The sequence below is a fragment of the Alligator sinensis genome, unplaced genomic scaffold, assembly GCF_000455745.1.
Source record: "Alligator sinensis unplaced genomic scaffold, ASM45574v1 scaffold74_2, whole genome shotgun sequence".
Classification (NCBI taxonomy): Eukaryota; Metazoa; Chordata; order Crocodylia; family Alligatoridae; genus Alligator; species Alligator sinensis.
In genome coordinates, this window is record NW_005841931.1 from 732,112 (window position 1) to 748,555 (window position 16,444).

The 16,444-nt window shown below is 41.3% G+C and overlaps 1 protein-coding gene across 1 annotated transcript in view; it reads left to right on the forward strand.

Annotated features, from left to right (window-relative positions):
* IGF1 (insulin like growth factor 1) overlaps positions 1–15,710 on the forward strand; it is an 84,056-nt gene extending 68,346 nt beyond the window's left edge. The window contains 1 exon segment of the mRNA NM_001286846.1: positions 15,590–15,710. Coding sequence (NP_001273775.1) covers positions 15,590–15,649 — 60 coding nt within the window. The 3' untranslated portion in view covers positions 15,650–15,710.
* The last annotated feature ends 734 nt before the right edge of the window (positions 15,711–16,444 follow it).

Sequence of the window (16,444 nt, forward strand, 5' to 3'; positions counted from 1 at the left end):
CACTACAGAGCCGACGGCACGGGTAACTGCGGCAAGAACTATTGGGGGAGCAGAGTGGACATCTGCATCCCAAGGAAGGAGGGAGCAGGTCAGCATCCCTACGGGGAGAGGCACGCCTGGTCCGAAGACCGCTGGTAGTCACCAGCGGGACTGAACCAAGAGAGGGCGAGACGAGGACGGATTGGGGGCCAGGATAGGAAGACCTGGGGGGGCATATGGCCGGGGTGTAGGGGAGGACGGAGCCCCGAGAGTTCCCACGAAGAAGCGCGCCAGCACCGGGGGATGCCCCGAGGGAAGACCCTCCACTGAAAGAGTCATCAAAGGCGTGGCAGGTGAGTTCTGGGGTCTCCCTTTATACCAGGTGGGGCAAATCCTGGGCTGTACCAACGAAGTCCGGGTGTGCAAGATATCGGGTCCGGGCGAAGGCGGCGCGCGAACTCCTGGTGGAACGGAGGCGGGTACAAGCACCTAGAGGAGAACAAGGGACATTTATACTCATACATTTTCATGCCTGGACGCTCCAGAGATCCAGTGCGTCAGAGCAGACTCAATTAATTGAGTCCGCTCCACACACAAGTGGGCATGCATGGCACTGCATCGCTTGCAGTTACAAAAAGCCAACAGCATACTGTCACTTGCAAATCAAGGGAAGTGATTCTTCCATTGGAGAGGCCTCACCTGGAGTACTGTGGCCTGGTTTGTGTCCCACACTTCAAGAAAGATGTGGGCAGTTTCAAAAGATTCCAGCAAAGAAAAACAAAAATTATCAGGGACCTGGGAGGCAAAATTTATGAGGAAAGGCTGAAAGAACTAGAGTTATTTAGTCAGGAGAAGAGAAGACTGAGGGGCGGATTTGATAACAGTCTTCAAATACCTGAAGGGTGATCACAGAGAGGATGTTGATGGGCCTTTCTTTGTGGCTGTAGAGAACAAGACTTGGAGCAAGGGCCTCAAGCTGCAGCACAGGAAGTTTAGGTTGGCAATTAAGAGAAACTTACTGACTATCAGGGTGGTCAAGCATTGAAACAGGCCACCTCAAGAAGTTGTGGAGTCTCCATCCTTGGAAGTTTTCAAGAGCAGGTTGCGCAAACACTTGGCTGGGATAGTTTAGTCAGAGATGATCCTACCTTGAGCAAGAGACCGGACTAGAGTATAGATAACTTCATGGGGTCCCTTCCAGCCCTATTTTCCTATGATCCTATGCAGTATAAATGCTGTGGGGTCATAAATGTAATTAACACAGCAGTGTTTGAAAAGGACAATAAGTTAATAAACAGAAGAATTTATTAAAAGACTATGTATCTGAATATTTAACTTGAAAAGCACTTTTATATGGCTTTAAATAAAAATGACAGATAGTGGAGTCTACATTTAAGAAAGGCCATTTTTAGGAACCACTTCAACTAATGAAATCTATATTTTCATTGTTCCTTGCCTGGAATAACTTTTCCAAAATTGTGGTGCCTGGGGAAAATGTAATTGAAGCATGAATTCTAGCTCTTACAAATTCAAAGCTGGAATGCCAAAATAAATAGAAATGTGGGATATTTCAAAGCTCATGCTGCTTCCAGGATTTCAGACTCCAAGTCCGTCAATCCTTAATCTTTCATGAGTACCATATTTACTTGACTGTAAGAAGAGGTTCCCCCCCCGCCCCCCATTTAACATGGGTGAAAAGTGCCTCTCATCTTAGATTTGTGTATGAGTGCAGCAGCAGGGGGCAGGTGGCTGCTCTGGCTTGAGGCTAATCATAGCTGCAACTCTCCATCTTCTCCCACCAAGCAGCCTCTGCTTCTCTGCCTGCCCATCTACCTCCCCACTTTATTTTTCCTCTGTGCTGGCAGGCAACGTGAATGCTGCAGCCTGGGGCACTTAGCACAGCCACAGCCTGAGCCAAAACAGTGGGGTGCAGCCTACACAGCTGCTACAGGGGCTGGGCTGGGGCCATGCTCAGTGCACCAGGCTAGAATGGGAACAGAGCCTGCCAATGGAGGCTGGAAGGAAGAATTTCTTTACAGTCCGAGCCCCCAAGGCCTGGAACAGACTGCCTCCAGAGGTGGGGCAAGCATCCACTCTGTCTTCCTTTAAGAGACATTTGGATGTTTATCTTGCTGGGATCCTGTGACCCCAGCTGACTTCCTGCCCCTGGGGCAGGGGACTGGGCACGATGATCTTCCAAGGTCCCTTCTAGCCCTAATGTCTATAAAAGCTATTAAAGCTATGAAACATGGAGAAGAGGCTGGGGCGGGAAAAAAGCAGAGGTTGGGCAAGAGTAGGGAACAGAGGCTGAGGGAAAGGCAGAGAGCAGAGGCTGGGTGGGAGGGTGAGCAGAGGCTGGGGGAAAACAGAGCAGAGGTAGCAAGCAGAAGCAGAGGTCAAGTTGCTTCACCTCCCCATAACACTTGCCTCCCCACTGCCTGTACCCCTGCAGCAGCGAGAAGGATGAATTAAAGAGGACCCTTCAATAATTAGATTCTATACAGGGAAAATTATAACAAATTTATACATTTTCTATGTATAGAATCTAATTATTGGGAATAGACTTAAATTTTGGGTTGTCTTAGACTTGAGTAAGTATGGTATTAAATTTACTTTAGAATTAAAAACTTCAAAAACCTTCAGGATTTATACAGCATGCATAGAAAATAAAATAAAATGGGACAAATAATAGGTATTTTTGTGATTTAATAAACTTCCTACCTATTACAGTCAACTGTTAGGAGTATAAGACAAACAGATAAATTTAGGTCCTATTATTCTCCAATGTATACTGTAGCTTAATACATTTATCTAATCCCTGGAGTAGATCTGGAAATCTCATTTGAATGTATGAAATTAATTACATTAAATGGGAAAAGAATTTTTTTAAAGTTGCATACACTTATTTTATCTACTTCACACTTTCCCCTTTTACAGTTTATCGGAATAAGTCTGTTCCAAAGCCACGGAAACCAATTAGTCCTTTCAGTAATTTTACTGGGTGTGGGATCTGGCTTTCTGAATCAGAGCCTGCAGTCATTAATTAGGCCCTGAGTTTGCAAGTGGATCCTGTGACTGTGGGCTCTGTGTGGGTATAAAATTCCACTCATTCAGAAGAACGTCAAGAATGGGCCTTAGTGCTGGCATAGTTCTGATTCAAGTGTATTTCATCTGGAAGTCAAAGAGAGGTTGGCCTATAAGAAAGCAAGTAAGGAATTTGAAGCTCTGATCCCACATTTACATACCTACATAAAAATATATAACAATATATAAGGATATTGTTGAAGATTTATTGTGACAGGGGCCAACATTTATCAGTCAACATAAGAATGTAGGCTGGTGCCAACATTTATCAGTCAACATAAGAATGTATCATTAAGCAAACGATACTAAGATTAGGTGAGTTAAAAGGCTCCAAGATTCAATAAAGTATGTGCACATCACTGAAAATCAAACTCAGAAGCAATTTTTGTGGAAAAGATTGCTTTTCTTTCTGAGGAAAAGATCATCTTGTCTAAATGACAAATGTCTAAGCAAAATCTGACAATCTTAGGCAATACTTAAATGTTTCTATCTTTTTTTAATACAGTACTGAAGACTGAAATTATTTTACTAGAAGTAGGTCATCACCACCATTACAGAGTGACTTTAAGCCAATAAAAACATAGCAGTGGTTATTCTAACCAATGAAAGCAAGTGCATTGGAGATATTTAAAACCCCTATAATTGTTTAGTGATAAGGTCACTGGAAAGTCTTGTAAATATTCAGTGACTCTGATACGATGAGCCAATTCCAAACCATATTTGACATGAAAATACCATATTTATTTATTATTAATTTACAGATATATTAGAGAATATATTGCAGTAGTGGCTTTCTCTGATTTGATAAGAATTTCCCTCATCTGTGATTTGATCTGTGCTCTGGCAAGAGTTCTACTTGATAGCTTTCACACCAAAAACTAGTAACAAGTCAATGAGAGAAGTTCTGGGCACAGACAGAAGACAATTTTCACCTGATCTGGCCCCAAAAAGTGATGTACAGTCATGACCAAACAAAAGTGCATGTCTGTAGACCGCTTTAAATGGGCCCAACCCCACAAAAGTTGGAACCCTCATTGCACAATGGTTCAGACAAACACGCTGCAAAATGGAGTGTGTTCTGTAACTTGTATCTATGGAGCTCCCAGCCTGTTGCTGTTTTCAAAATTGGAGGAGGGAAAAGGACCAAAGGGAGTTTGGTCTGGGGGGTTTTCAGCCAGTGCTGGATGGTAGGATGGATGGATTGGAGCTCTCCTGAGGTGCAGGGGGGTAAGGGTTGGGAGGGGGGCTTCAAGCCACCCACCCCACCCTCCAGCATAGACTAGGGAACCCTAAGAATGAACTCCCTCTGCTCCCTTTCCCCCCTCCCATGCTGAAAGCAGCATCTGAGCTGGAAGGGGGAGTGGCATTGCTTCACAGACCAGGCTGCAGGCTTGCAGCAAGCAGCTAGAATCTGCAACTCCAAGACCCAGCAGCAAAGGTCTGTTGGGTCTAGGGGATCATTGCAACTCATAGTGCTTCCTGTAAAGTGCTATGAGTTGCAACAGAGAACACATCTTCTGTTCTGTCTGTGCCCTCTATCCTCAGTTATACCTATTTAGGTCTCATGGGAATTTGGCTCAGCATTCATCAGATAGAAGGTACCAGGCTTCAATTCTGCCTTCAGGTTTGGCATAAATAGATTAATCATGAAGAACAACAGAAACCAAACTCAGGAAACTATTGTAAAAAATAAATTTATTTTAGTAAAATAATAAATACAATTAAAGCCAAAAGTATGTGATCTCAGTGTAGTTTATGTATATCACGTGTTTCGGAAATAACCAAACAAACCACATTCCTAATTTCTGCTCCTTCCATGGAGAAGAAAAAATGTCAGATGCAAGTCTGAAGGTTTAAGCACTCAGACAAATACTATTCTGTACTTCTATGGTGCCTTTCACCAAAGCTGTTAAAAATCTTTACATATATGGCTTTAAGTAACTAAGGCTCATTAAAAATGGTGTGATATGGGTAGCAGTCCTAGTTTGGAGGCCACCCTTCCATATTTAATTTTGAGTTCTAACATGAGTTTTAAATAAAGCATAAAACTAGTTGGTCATCAAATGTGAATTTGGTAGGTCCCTCAAATTTTAATCAAGTTTTTACTTGGTTTCTTTTCAAAATGTTCTAATGGGAAGAGTTTGAATTTATGGTTTGGCTGAACTTCTTCTGTGACAATCCTCCTTTTCATTAAGTCTCTTAACAGAACATTGTTTATATACAACTCGGTAGAGTGGTGGATCCTGAGTAGATCTGGTGCCAGGGAAGCATTTGTTTTTTGTTTTGCTTAATTTTGTGGTAAGGATGATTTTTTTAAGTGTTGAAAAAGTTTATTTACTTTATACAGAACCCTGATTAGTGAGGGCTAAAAGCAAGGTAGAGATGCTCCTGATAGATTAGCTGCTACCTCTCTCTGCTAATGAGGACTAGGTACATACAAATTAACTTTGGGTGGACACACACAACCCAATTGATTGGTGGAGGTGAGGTGCATATAAAAATCTATAGCTTTCTGATTGTCTTAATCCTATATTGGAGAAAGCACATAAGGCTTCATGCAAAGCTGCCAACATATTAAACATTCCCCGTTAGCAGCAACATTTCTACCCCTGCAGGCACTTGCTCCCTCATAAGCCACCTGCTCCCTCATGAACATTACAATAATTTGGAAATTAAAACACAAAAATCTTGCTGGGCCATATTTAGAGCTACTATACACATACACACACACACACACACGAATCTACATGCATGTGTTCACACCTACACACACACCATGATTGAAACCCACAAAAGCAAAGAAATAAAAACTTAAGCCAACTAACAATACCCTTCACCTTTTAAGCACACACATCACTATTGTCCCAACTACTGGACACTACAGATCACAATATGAAATTTTAACCTCCTAGGAATGCCAGTCTTCCATCAGTTAATTGCCTTTACATAAATAACACTTTACCATATTACCCTCTCTTTATACAATTGTTTACATTAATGTAAAATAATTTGATAAAGTGTTGTTTACACGAGGGCAAGACAGTATTGTTGCAAGTCAAACAGATTCCTTACAAATATTTAGGTACCTAGGTTCACTTACACACCTAAGAGTTGGTATAGGATCTGTCCCCAAAAAATTAAACTGTCCTATATGAGAGTCTTATAGGTTTTTTTTCTAGAAAAAGCCTATTCCAGTGTCAAAGCTTCAGGTTCAACTGTAGCTTTGACCAGAGTAGTTTGAATACTTAGATAATATACAAGTTTAACCAGATAACCATTAGACAATCATTTACACTAACATAAACTCACAGATTTACAGGTATCTTATCTTGAATTAATCAAAGAAGAAAAAACAGCTACAAAAATAGCTCCACCCTAATTTATTTGGGCACATGTATATTAACCAGAATAATTATCATTGCTGCATTCTTACCAGCATATGAAAGTAGTAAATTCTGCTCTTAGAGGTATAAATCCAGTGTGACCCTCTGTAACCAATAGGATCAGGCTTACACCAGTGTGAAAGAGTGGAATTTGACCTCATTGATTAAAATATTCTATAAAATACACACAGGGTTATTTGACAGATTACTGCGGTGATAGCAATAAGTTGTTTCATGTCAAATTGTAAACTCCAAAAGATTTCTGGGCAAGGTATGCTGTTATTCACATTCTCAACAAAAAGCTAGGTGACTGTGGCATTGATTCCTACACAGTCAGATGGATTAGCAAACTGACTGAAGGGTCATACTCAGAGGGTAGTGGTGGATGGGTCTTTTTCGACCTGGAGGGAAGTGGGCAGTGGAGTCCCCCAAGGCTCAGTCCTTGGGCCCGCACTGTTCAATTTCTTTATTAGTGACTTGGACAACGGGGTAAAAAGCAGCCTGTTTAAATTTGCTGATGATACCAAGATTTGGGGTGAGGTGGGCGCACTAGTAGGGAAGGACAGATTACAGCAGGACCTGGACAGGTTACAGGGGTGGGCTAACGAAAATAGGATGGGTTTCAATACTGATAAGTGCAGGGTGCTGTACTTGGGCAGTGGGAACCAGCATCACACTTATAAGCTGGGAAACTCCCTTCTCGAGAGCATGGTGTCAGAAAGAGATCTTGGAGTCATTACTGACTCCAAGATGAACTTGGGCCGACAATGCGAGGTCACGGTCAGTAAGGCTAACCGTACCTTGTCGTGCATCCTCAGATGCATCCCAAGCAGGGCCAAGGAGGTGATCCTCCCCCTCTATGCGACACTGGTCAGGCCGCAGCTAGAGTACTGTGTTCAGTTCTGGGCGTTGCAATTCAGGAAGGATGTGGACAGCATTGAGAGGGTCCAGAGGAGGGCCACCCTCGTGATCTGGGGACAGCAGGGCAGACCCTACGAAGAGAGGCTACGGGACCTGAACCTGCTCAGCCGTCGCAAGAGAAGGCTGAGGGGGGACCTGGTGGCCATCTATAAACTCACCAGGGGGGACCAGCAGGGTTTGGGAGAGACCCTGTTCCCCCTAGCGCTCCCTGGCGTAACAAGGAATAACGGCCACAAATTGTTAGAGAGTAGGTTTAGACTAGACATCCGAAGGCACTGCTTCACAGTCAGGGCAGCTAGGATCTGGAACCAACTTGCAAGGGAAGTGGTGATGGCTCCTACCCTGGGGGTCTTTAAAAGGGGGCTTGAAGTCTACCTGGCTCTCCAGAGAATTAGTATAAAAATATGTATGATTTACATCCCACATAGCTATTATTAGCCTTTTGTTGGCCCATACATGAACATATTTAGCCATTAGTGTAAGAACATCCAATGACTTTAAGGGCAGTTCCCAGTATAGTCATATTAATATAACAAAAGAACTATCTATTGCACTATCATAACAAGTTATAATTAACCCATCTAATTTTAATTGTACCTCAACAGATCTGCATGGTTTTATTTCATATATCAATTATGCTTATCCAAAAAAAACCCTAAAATTATTTCTTGTTCACTTGCAAATTGTTTCATTCTGCTGAAAGCTATTAATTAAAATTCTTAGCAATACAAAAAGGGGAGTTGATTAAAGTTTATTAAATATGTTTTATTTGTCTAGCCAGAACTACTGAAAGATAGGAAGTTGTCTTCTATCTAATGAAAAGCCTTCATATCAAAATTCAACTAAACTGAATGTAGTTATCAATGAACATGTGCATGTAAATTATTAGAAAGGACATCACCAATGTGATGCAGTGGTGGGCAAAGCTAACCAAACTCTGGCATGCATCCACGAATGCATCTCAAGCTAAACCAGGGAAGTCATCCTCCCACTTTACTTGGCCCTGGTGAGACTGCAGCTGGAGTACTGCATCCAGTATTCGGCCCCCCACTTCAGGTAGGACATGGAGAAGCTTGAGAATCCAAAGGAGAGCCACTCATATGACCCACAGCCTGGAGGGAAGGAGGTACGAGGAGAGGCTGTGGGATGTGGGACTCTTCAGTCAGGAAAAGAGAAGGCTCAGGGGGGACTTGGTGGCAGCCTACAACTTCATAAGAGGGGTACATCAGGACCTAGGAGAACATCTGTTCACCAGACCTCCCCAAGGGATAACAAGGTCTAATGGCCATAAACTTCAGGAAAGGCAAGTTAGACTGGATATTAGAAAAAAGTTCTTTACAGCGTGTGTCCAGGGTCTAGAACAAACTTCTACCAGGGGTGGTGCAAGCACCTACTCTGGATTCCTTCAAAAAACTGCTGGATTTATTTCTTGCTGAGGTCACTTGATTCCAGCTGACTTCCCACCTATGGCAAGGGGGCTTGTCCCAGTGATCTCTTGAGGTCCATTCCAGCCCTAATGTCTATGAAATCTATGTGTATGAAATCTATGAAACCTAATCATATGGCAACATGTGTGATGCCAAGAGAGGAAGAAATTCCTGTATTTTCATAATTAGCAAAAAGAAAAGCCTGAAACCCAAGGTGTGCTTTAGACTGTGACATTCTTTTCATTACAAAGTATAAGAAGAATTAGTGCACTGATAACATCTCATTCTGTGAAGAGAAAATGTCACCTTATAAGGCTCCCGTAAAACACGCTGGGAGCATCTCTCCAATAGACTATCGAGAGACAATAACACGTGCATGGATCCCTGGATGGACTGTGACAAAGGCAAGCTCTCCAGCCAGGAGGGGGATGGGGGCCTGCTCCTTAAATTCACCTGACTACAAGAGGACCTGCCAGTGAGCCCATCTGACATATTGACAGGCTCTCCCAATCAACTTTTAATGCCATGGCAACAGTTCTGGCTGCTCAAAATCTATCTAGGATGGCAACAGCTGATCAGCCCTGGACACATTCATTCAGTCACCAATTAGCCATTGCCAGCAACACTCTCTAAGGCAACTGATGTGTCTCTAGGCAAAGTAAGTATAGATTACCATGATAGCCTGTGAATAGGTAATGGGCAGCAGGAAGGCTCTGACTTTTCTTACCAAGCAATATCACAGAGCTGGTAGAGATCACAATGAGCACTAAAGGGCCTGTCACAGTTTAGAACAATTGTTCTCAACTAGGGTTGTATCACACTCAGGGTGCCAAAGACTTCCCCACAATGTTAGCACTATTAGGTATACAGACATGATTCACAAGATAAACCCAGAGATTTCAAATAGGAACCCATATAGTGTTAAAAACCTTCTGACCTGGTGCAGGTTTTTCAAGTTCTTTCCGACAGAAGAATTGTTCTATTATTTTTCTGTAGTCAAAAAACAACTGAAAACTAAGAGCGTGCATTTTCTGAGGGGTGCATTGAGTCTGAAAAGATTAAAAACCACTGGTTTAGAACTGTAAGATGTCACAATTGTTTGTTCAAGGGAGCATTGTCATGGCTAACTTTAAGGACAAGCAAAGAACGTGACTGCTTGAAGTCTCACATACCACACAAGTTCTGTCACTGAAGCCAATCTTATCTTCCTAATAGGCATCTGGACTAAAGGGGGAGGCAAGAATTCATTTCCTTCCTTCTCTACCAAAAGGCCCAGAGAAGTAGAAAGTTCTACATGCTCCTTGCTGATACAAACCTAAACACGTCTTGTGCTTGTTTTGGCTTTGCATGCTAATATACACATACACAAAGTAGCACAAATGACCTTCAGAAAGTTCAAATTTATAGTCCTCTCACAAAAACGGGTGTTATCTGAAATCCATCCAAACTTCTTCTACGCTTTAGGGCCTTCGGCCAAAATAAAAATGTGGAAATTAATATATTTGATGTTAAGAAAAAAAAACCCAGGAGAAGAGAAGCAGAGATTAAATTACTTTTCATTTATTTCTGAAAGACTGGAAGTATCTATGCCGACTGGCACATTAACAATTCATAGACATCTGCAGGCCAAAATATGTGCAGCAGCACCAATTGTACCTTCTGTTACACTCAAACCACAGCACCAAAATCATTGTGGGAGGCAGTAGTGTGGCAGACAACAGAATATGGTCTGTTTACTTTAAAAAGGCTATTTTTGCCCATTTCCCACTTTTCAGTCTTGTTATTTTGTCACTGACCACATTGCCCACAGAACTAAAATGCTTTTCAAAATAGACCCTAGAGGGTTTGTAGCTAAGATATGGTGTGTGTTACTACAAACATTGGGTTTTTCTTTTATTACCAGTAAAACAAAGGAATTTTTAATACCAGATTTAAATGGTCATTCTGAAAAGCTTAAAATAAGACAATTCCAAATCCCCTTTGTCTGTTACAGTTAAATGACCCTTACGATCAGAAACATAATCCTCACCCCTAAGTTAATGCTCGTTTGCTTGTGAAAGAAATATCTGCTGAAGACAAATCACATTTTGCATTTACACCTGTGAAACCTGGTTGGCATAAGTAGAGTCAAGGATCTGACAATGAAAACATTGCCACCTTCCCCTGGACAATTCAAAGCTGCCCATTGTAGTTATCCCCATCTGTAATGCCAAACTGGAGGTGTCTGTTACAGAAACAAACACTGGAGCTACTACATACATAGAAGCTTTATTTTTTTAATATTTCAAACAGTTTTTCAAAGTTGGTAAAGAGATAAACAGTTTTTGTCAGTGTAAATATGAATCTCCCAGCCCGATTCAAAGATTCTTGAAGTCAATAGAAAGAGTCACATTAACAAAGCCAGGTTCTTTCTACAGTAAACTCCTGCATATTTCTTCTATTTATTGTATTTGTTTCCAAAAAGAGAATGAGGGGGTATTTTTTTTTCTTTTATGTCGTTAAAGAACTCAATTATTTTATGGTGCAGAATTTCTACATTTAGAAAATATGACCTACTTTGGTCAGGATGAAAAGAATGACAACTCCAGTTTACTGTAAATGGTATATGTAATGATTGCTGATCACTGCTCAAGAATACATCAAATCAAATTGTACATAGACTTCCGTTTATTTTTTAGATCTTCACTAAGATGTAGATAAGGAAAGAGACTTGAGGGAATTTTTTTAGCTGGATCAAATGAAAGGTAGTATAAAAGCCTTTGGAAATCTACAAAAGTGGTTGCACATTTTCTGTACTCTGCATAATGGAGCTGTGACATGTTCTTCAATACTGAGAAAAACCTGCATGATTGAATTTAAGAAATGAATGACCCAATAGACATAAGTAAGACCAGGCTCCCTAAGTACCATACTTTGGTTTTATGACTATCATTGTCAACATAAAGAAGTGACATATGAGACCCTAAATCATCCAGATTTATCATCCTGATTTTGAATGGCCTCAACTATGCCTGTTTGTAAGGGAATTTGCAACTTGGGGCAAAGCCATTTTTCTAGTGTGTGCTGCTGCTACAGCCAGTGATTCTTCTTTCCTGCAGTGACCAAAGTAACAAATAGAAGTGGTACTAGGCATCATATTAAATATTCTCTCCAATATTTATGCCTCATCTTGTATGCTACAAGCAATGCCTCATTTTGCCACTTGGCCACATATCAAAGCTAAAGCATATGACTCTGCCCCTGGTCCATTTAAGCACATATTTTACTTTAATGATTGATAAGGCATCATAAATTCAAAGGACAGGAATAGCAGAGAAGAGCTATTTGCTCATTATGGAATTGCAATGTCCATTATGAATCTAGTAGCTTTTGGAAGCCAATTTTCTTTAATTTTGACTACTTTTCATATTATATTGTGCCTAAATTAAAATATATTGTATAAAATAACTTGTCTTTTGCTGTCCTCTGGCAAATTCTTCTAAGATATAGTGCAGCTTTGGAGCAGCAATGATAATGCTAAGATTTTATTCCACTGACATCATAGAAGTTCAGGAGTTGATAATGCAAGCAGAGGTGGTTTAGGACAAGATGTGGGGACCTTTAAGTGGCCTGGTGCAGACATGAATGAGTGGGGACATATACACAAGATGCTTACTGAGGCATTGCCTAATTAGCTTCTCAGTAAAGTGTCTGTGTCTACATGTGCAGAGCTATTAGGCTAGAGTAAACTAATTAACTCAATCATAATTATAGGCAGTCCTCGGACTTACGACACAATTGGTTCCTGAAAACTGTCTTAAGTCTAAACGTTGCAACTCAGAACTGATTTTCCCATAGGAAACAATGTTATAAATGGGAGATTTGTTCCTGAACCAAGGCCAAATACCCTATTTTCACCAAAGGTAACCCAGAATTTTGTACTCAAGAAATTATGTATGAGTAATGTAGCAACATAATGTATTTATATTGTAAACAGCTATCATTTGGAAGGACTTCTTTGAGGTGATTTTGCTGGATTTTTGAAGGGCTCTTGGTTGGATTTCTTGAAGGGTTCTTGGCTGGAGTCTTCTCAGGAGCCTTGGCTGCAGGCTCTTCTGGAGTCTTGTCTGCTTTCTTAAAGAAAGTGTCCAAGGAAGTTTGGACAGATGTTCTCCAGGGAAATGAGCAACACAGCGAACTTGTTCGCTGGCTTGGCATCGCATCGAATCAAGAGTCGTAAAGTTGAAACTGATGTCAGAAAGTCGAAACAGGTGTCAATTTATAAATGTTGCAAGTGCTGTTCACTGCAACTAGAAATGTTGTAAGTCAAGGGCTGCCTGTAGTACTGCCCGATACAAGTACTATCCTATAGCGGAGTTATTTACTGTACCACAGCACATGTATAGATGGTGACCAGGCTGGTTGGGGAACAAGGGTGCTATACTGTGGGACTTCCTGCCAGCTAGCCTTTTACTGTAGCACCCCCCCCAGAACTCCTGCTGGCTGTGGCTGTGCTGCCTTGGCTCAACATGTTGCAGTCCTGGGTGTACATGTAAACTCTGTGCTGAGGAGCAATAAACTCCAGCGTGAACCATGCCAGAGTTTGTTGCATCATGCTGATTTCATGTGTAGATGCCCTTAGTGAGAACCAAAGGGCTCATCTATAGTAGGCGCATTACAAGTAAAGCCTAAGGAATCATATGGAAGAAGTTTGAGATAGGTAGAAAGATTAATTTTGGCAAGGTTGGGTAGGAAAAACCAAGAAAACTAAAAAGGTCATGTAAAGTTATAATGAATTCATATTGTGTATATATTTATCCACCTATATATACACAAGGCATATTACAGCAGCTATTCATCAATGGGTTACTAAGTAATATCTGAAAAAAAGAAAACCATATGGAAATTCTTTTGGGCTGATCAAGTGGTCTCTAGATTGCTAGCTTACCCACATTATATTTGCACTTCAGGGTCAACATATGATATAGATCATCACGGGGATGAATAAAAAGTTGACATCAACAAGATGTTTTAAGCATCTTCTTTTGAGACAAAAAGCAGTGATAAAAGAGACTGCAAGACTAAGAAGTGTAGGAGTAAGGAGGAGAAGACAGTATTACTACAACAAGCAAAGAAATTCTTAATGTTGAATAATCTAGAATTCACTAACTTGTCTTGCCGCCACCATTGGTGATGCTGCTTAGTTTGGCTATGCGGGGGGTGGGGGAAGGGTGTTCTAGTAATGGTGGTCTGATACATAAGACAGTTACTGCCATCACTGGTCCCAGTCAACTCTAAAAGAATCATATAGAAACCTCTTCTAAATGCCTGACTGTATAGTCTATGGTTGAATAAGATTCGGCACTGAATATCTTTGGATTTGGATTCAGCTGAATCAAATCAGGACAGTGATTCAAATCACCGAATCAAATTACTGACCCTCTGAATCGCCGAATCCAAAGCAAATACTTTCCACTTTACACAGGCCTAGCAAATAGCAACCAATGGTGCACAAAGTGAGATAATACCAGAGACCACATCCAGATGACCACAGACATTTGGTCCCCCAGGGACAAGTAGCAGCAGTGCACCTTGTGCTGCAGCTACTTGTCCCGAGGGAAGGCCAGTGCTACATGCACTTTGGCATGAGGCAAGTTTCCCTGGGGGTAGTAGAGGAGGCTGGGGCCAGCACTGGGCTGGCCCCAGCAGACTTACCTGGGATCCTGGGGGCCTCAGTGGTGATCCTACCAGGAGGAGCCTGGCTGACACTTGCAGCATGGCTCTGGGCAGTCCAGTTCCACTTTTCAGCAGTGCACGCTGCCCATGCATGTGCTGCTCTGCTTCTTTTTTCCATGAGTTTTTTTTATCCCTGGGTATCCAGGAGTCAAAGGATATCCAGACATGCCCAGAAAGTTTATTGTTACCTGATGGGACCACCCAAAGGTACAGATGTATTGGAGCAAGATTAGAAATCAAAATCAGGTCAATAACTAAATGCAAATTTTCTTTCAAGTGGTAGTGACCAAAGTACTGATGCCAAGAACATGGGAATTTCACAGTACAGAGATCATGCACAATCACACTGACATCAGAACTCCATTAATTAGTGCATTTAGGATAATTGCTTTTTAGCATCTGGATTGATAGATAGAAAATATTGTGGAAACTATCAACCTTTAAGCAAGCCTCACTCCACCATATGCAGGAATTTGTTTCTTTTTATAAACATGTATATATCTGCAATGTAAATATTGCATTAACATGCCAGTTGTATAGATGGAGAAACAGAGGCAGAGACAGCAACTGGGTGCATCAACATGTGCAATTAATATGACAAACTCTGGAGCCATTTGAGCCAAAGGGAACTGCTCCTGGATGCAGCATCTACACATGCACCCAGGACAGCAGCAATTTAGACCAGGGTGGAGCAGGCCGCTGGCTTGGCTGGGCTGACTGGGCGCAATTTACACCTGCAGACAGCATCCACAAGTCCATTTCAGTGCAGTGAACTACTCTTGTAAAATAGTCCTATCCCCAACAGTACTTTTTTACGGCAGAGTTAATTAATTTACTGTTACCTAATAGCGTTGCATATGTAGACAATGACACTTTACTGCAGAGTAATTAGTCTGCTCCACAGTAAAGTGCCCGTGTAGATGCACCCACTGACTTGCTGAAGGTTGCAGATGGAATCAGTGTCAGCACCAGGATATGAATAGAGGAGTTCTCCTACTTGTAAGCCTATGCTCAGTTAACACTATTTATTCATGTAACCATTTAGCATTAAAGATAATCATTTGCTTTTTACACTTTCAGGAAGTGCATTTGAAGAATACAAGTAGAGGGAACGCAGGAAGCAGGAACTACAGAATGTAAGAAAATCACCATCCACATGAGTGAAGAATGAATGTGCCATCTGCAGGATACTCTCCTGTAAATAAATTATTTGTTAAACATTGGAAGACTTAAAAACTATTGTTCAACAAGCCTGATGAAATCTCAACCGATGGGCATTCTCCCAATGAACAATGCAAGTAAACATTCCAATACTGAGTCTTTAGGAGAGCAGAATGTTATAAACCAACCTAGTGCTATAAAGCTTCTGAGGTTGATAGATTACTGTTTGATTGCTAACCTGTTATAAATGATCCTGCACAAAAACTCTTAAAGTCCTGTGCCCCTCAAAAGCCTGCAAATTTATGGGCCTTTTGATGGATCCAATTGCACTAAATTAACCTATGAACCCTGGCTGCTGGAGTCATTCATCAGCCTTGTTTAAGTGTTTTTTTTATTTGCACTTCTATACAAGCAACAGGCTGTTTGCTTTACAGTGTCTGATAGCATTGTTTGTCTACCCCTTTCATATTTGCACAGTTTGACATTCCCAGTAGCAGCAGCAGCAGCAAAGTAACAAATGCAATTTTTGGACATCTATTGATTCCATCTGTGGCATTTTGACTGTATATAGGTTAGATGCATCAATTTTAATTATAGCTTTATTTTTTGTCTTGCCAAAATGCAAGTGGTTGCAACTTGTGAGATACATGATTTTAGAAGCAGTTAAGCATATGTATGCTCTCAAACCCTCAATGATTATTCCAGGTAACAAACTGTTTTGCAACAGTATAGGCAACTTCTTTCCTCCTCCATATAATGCAGTATGTAAAATTT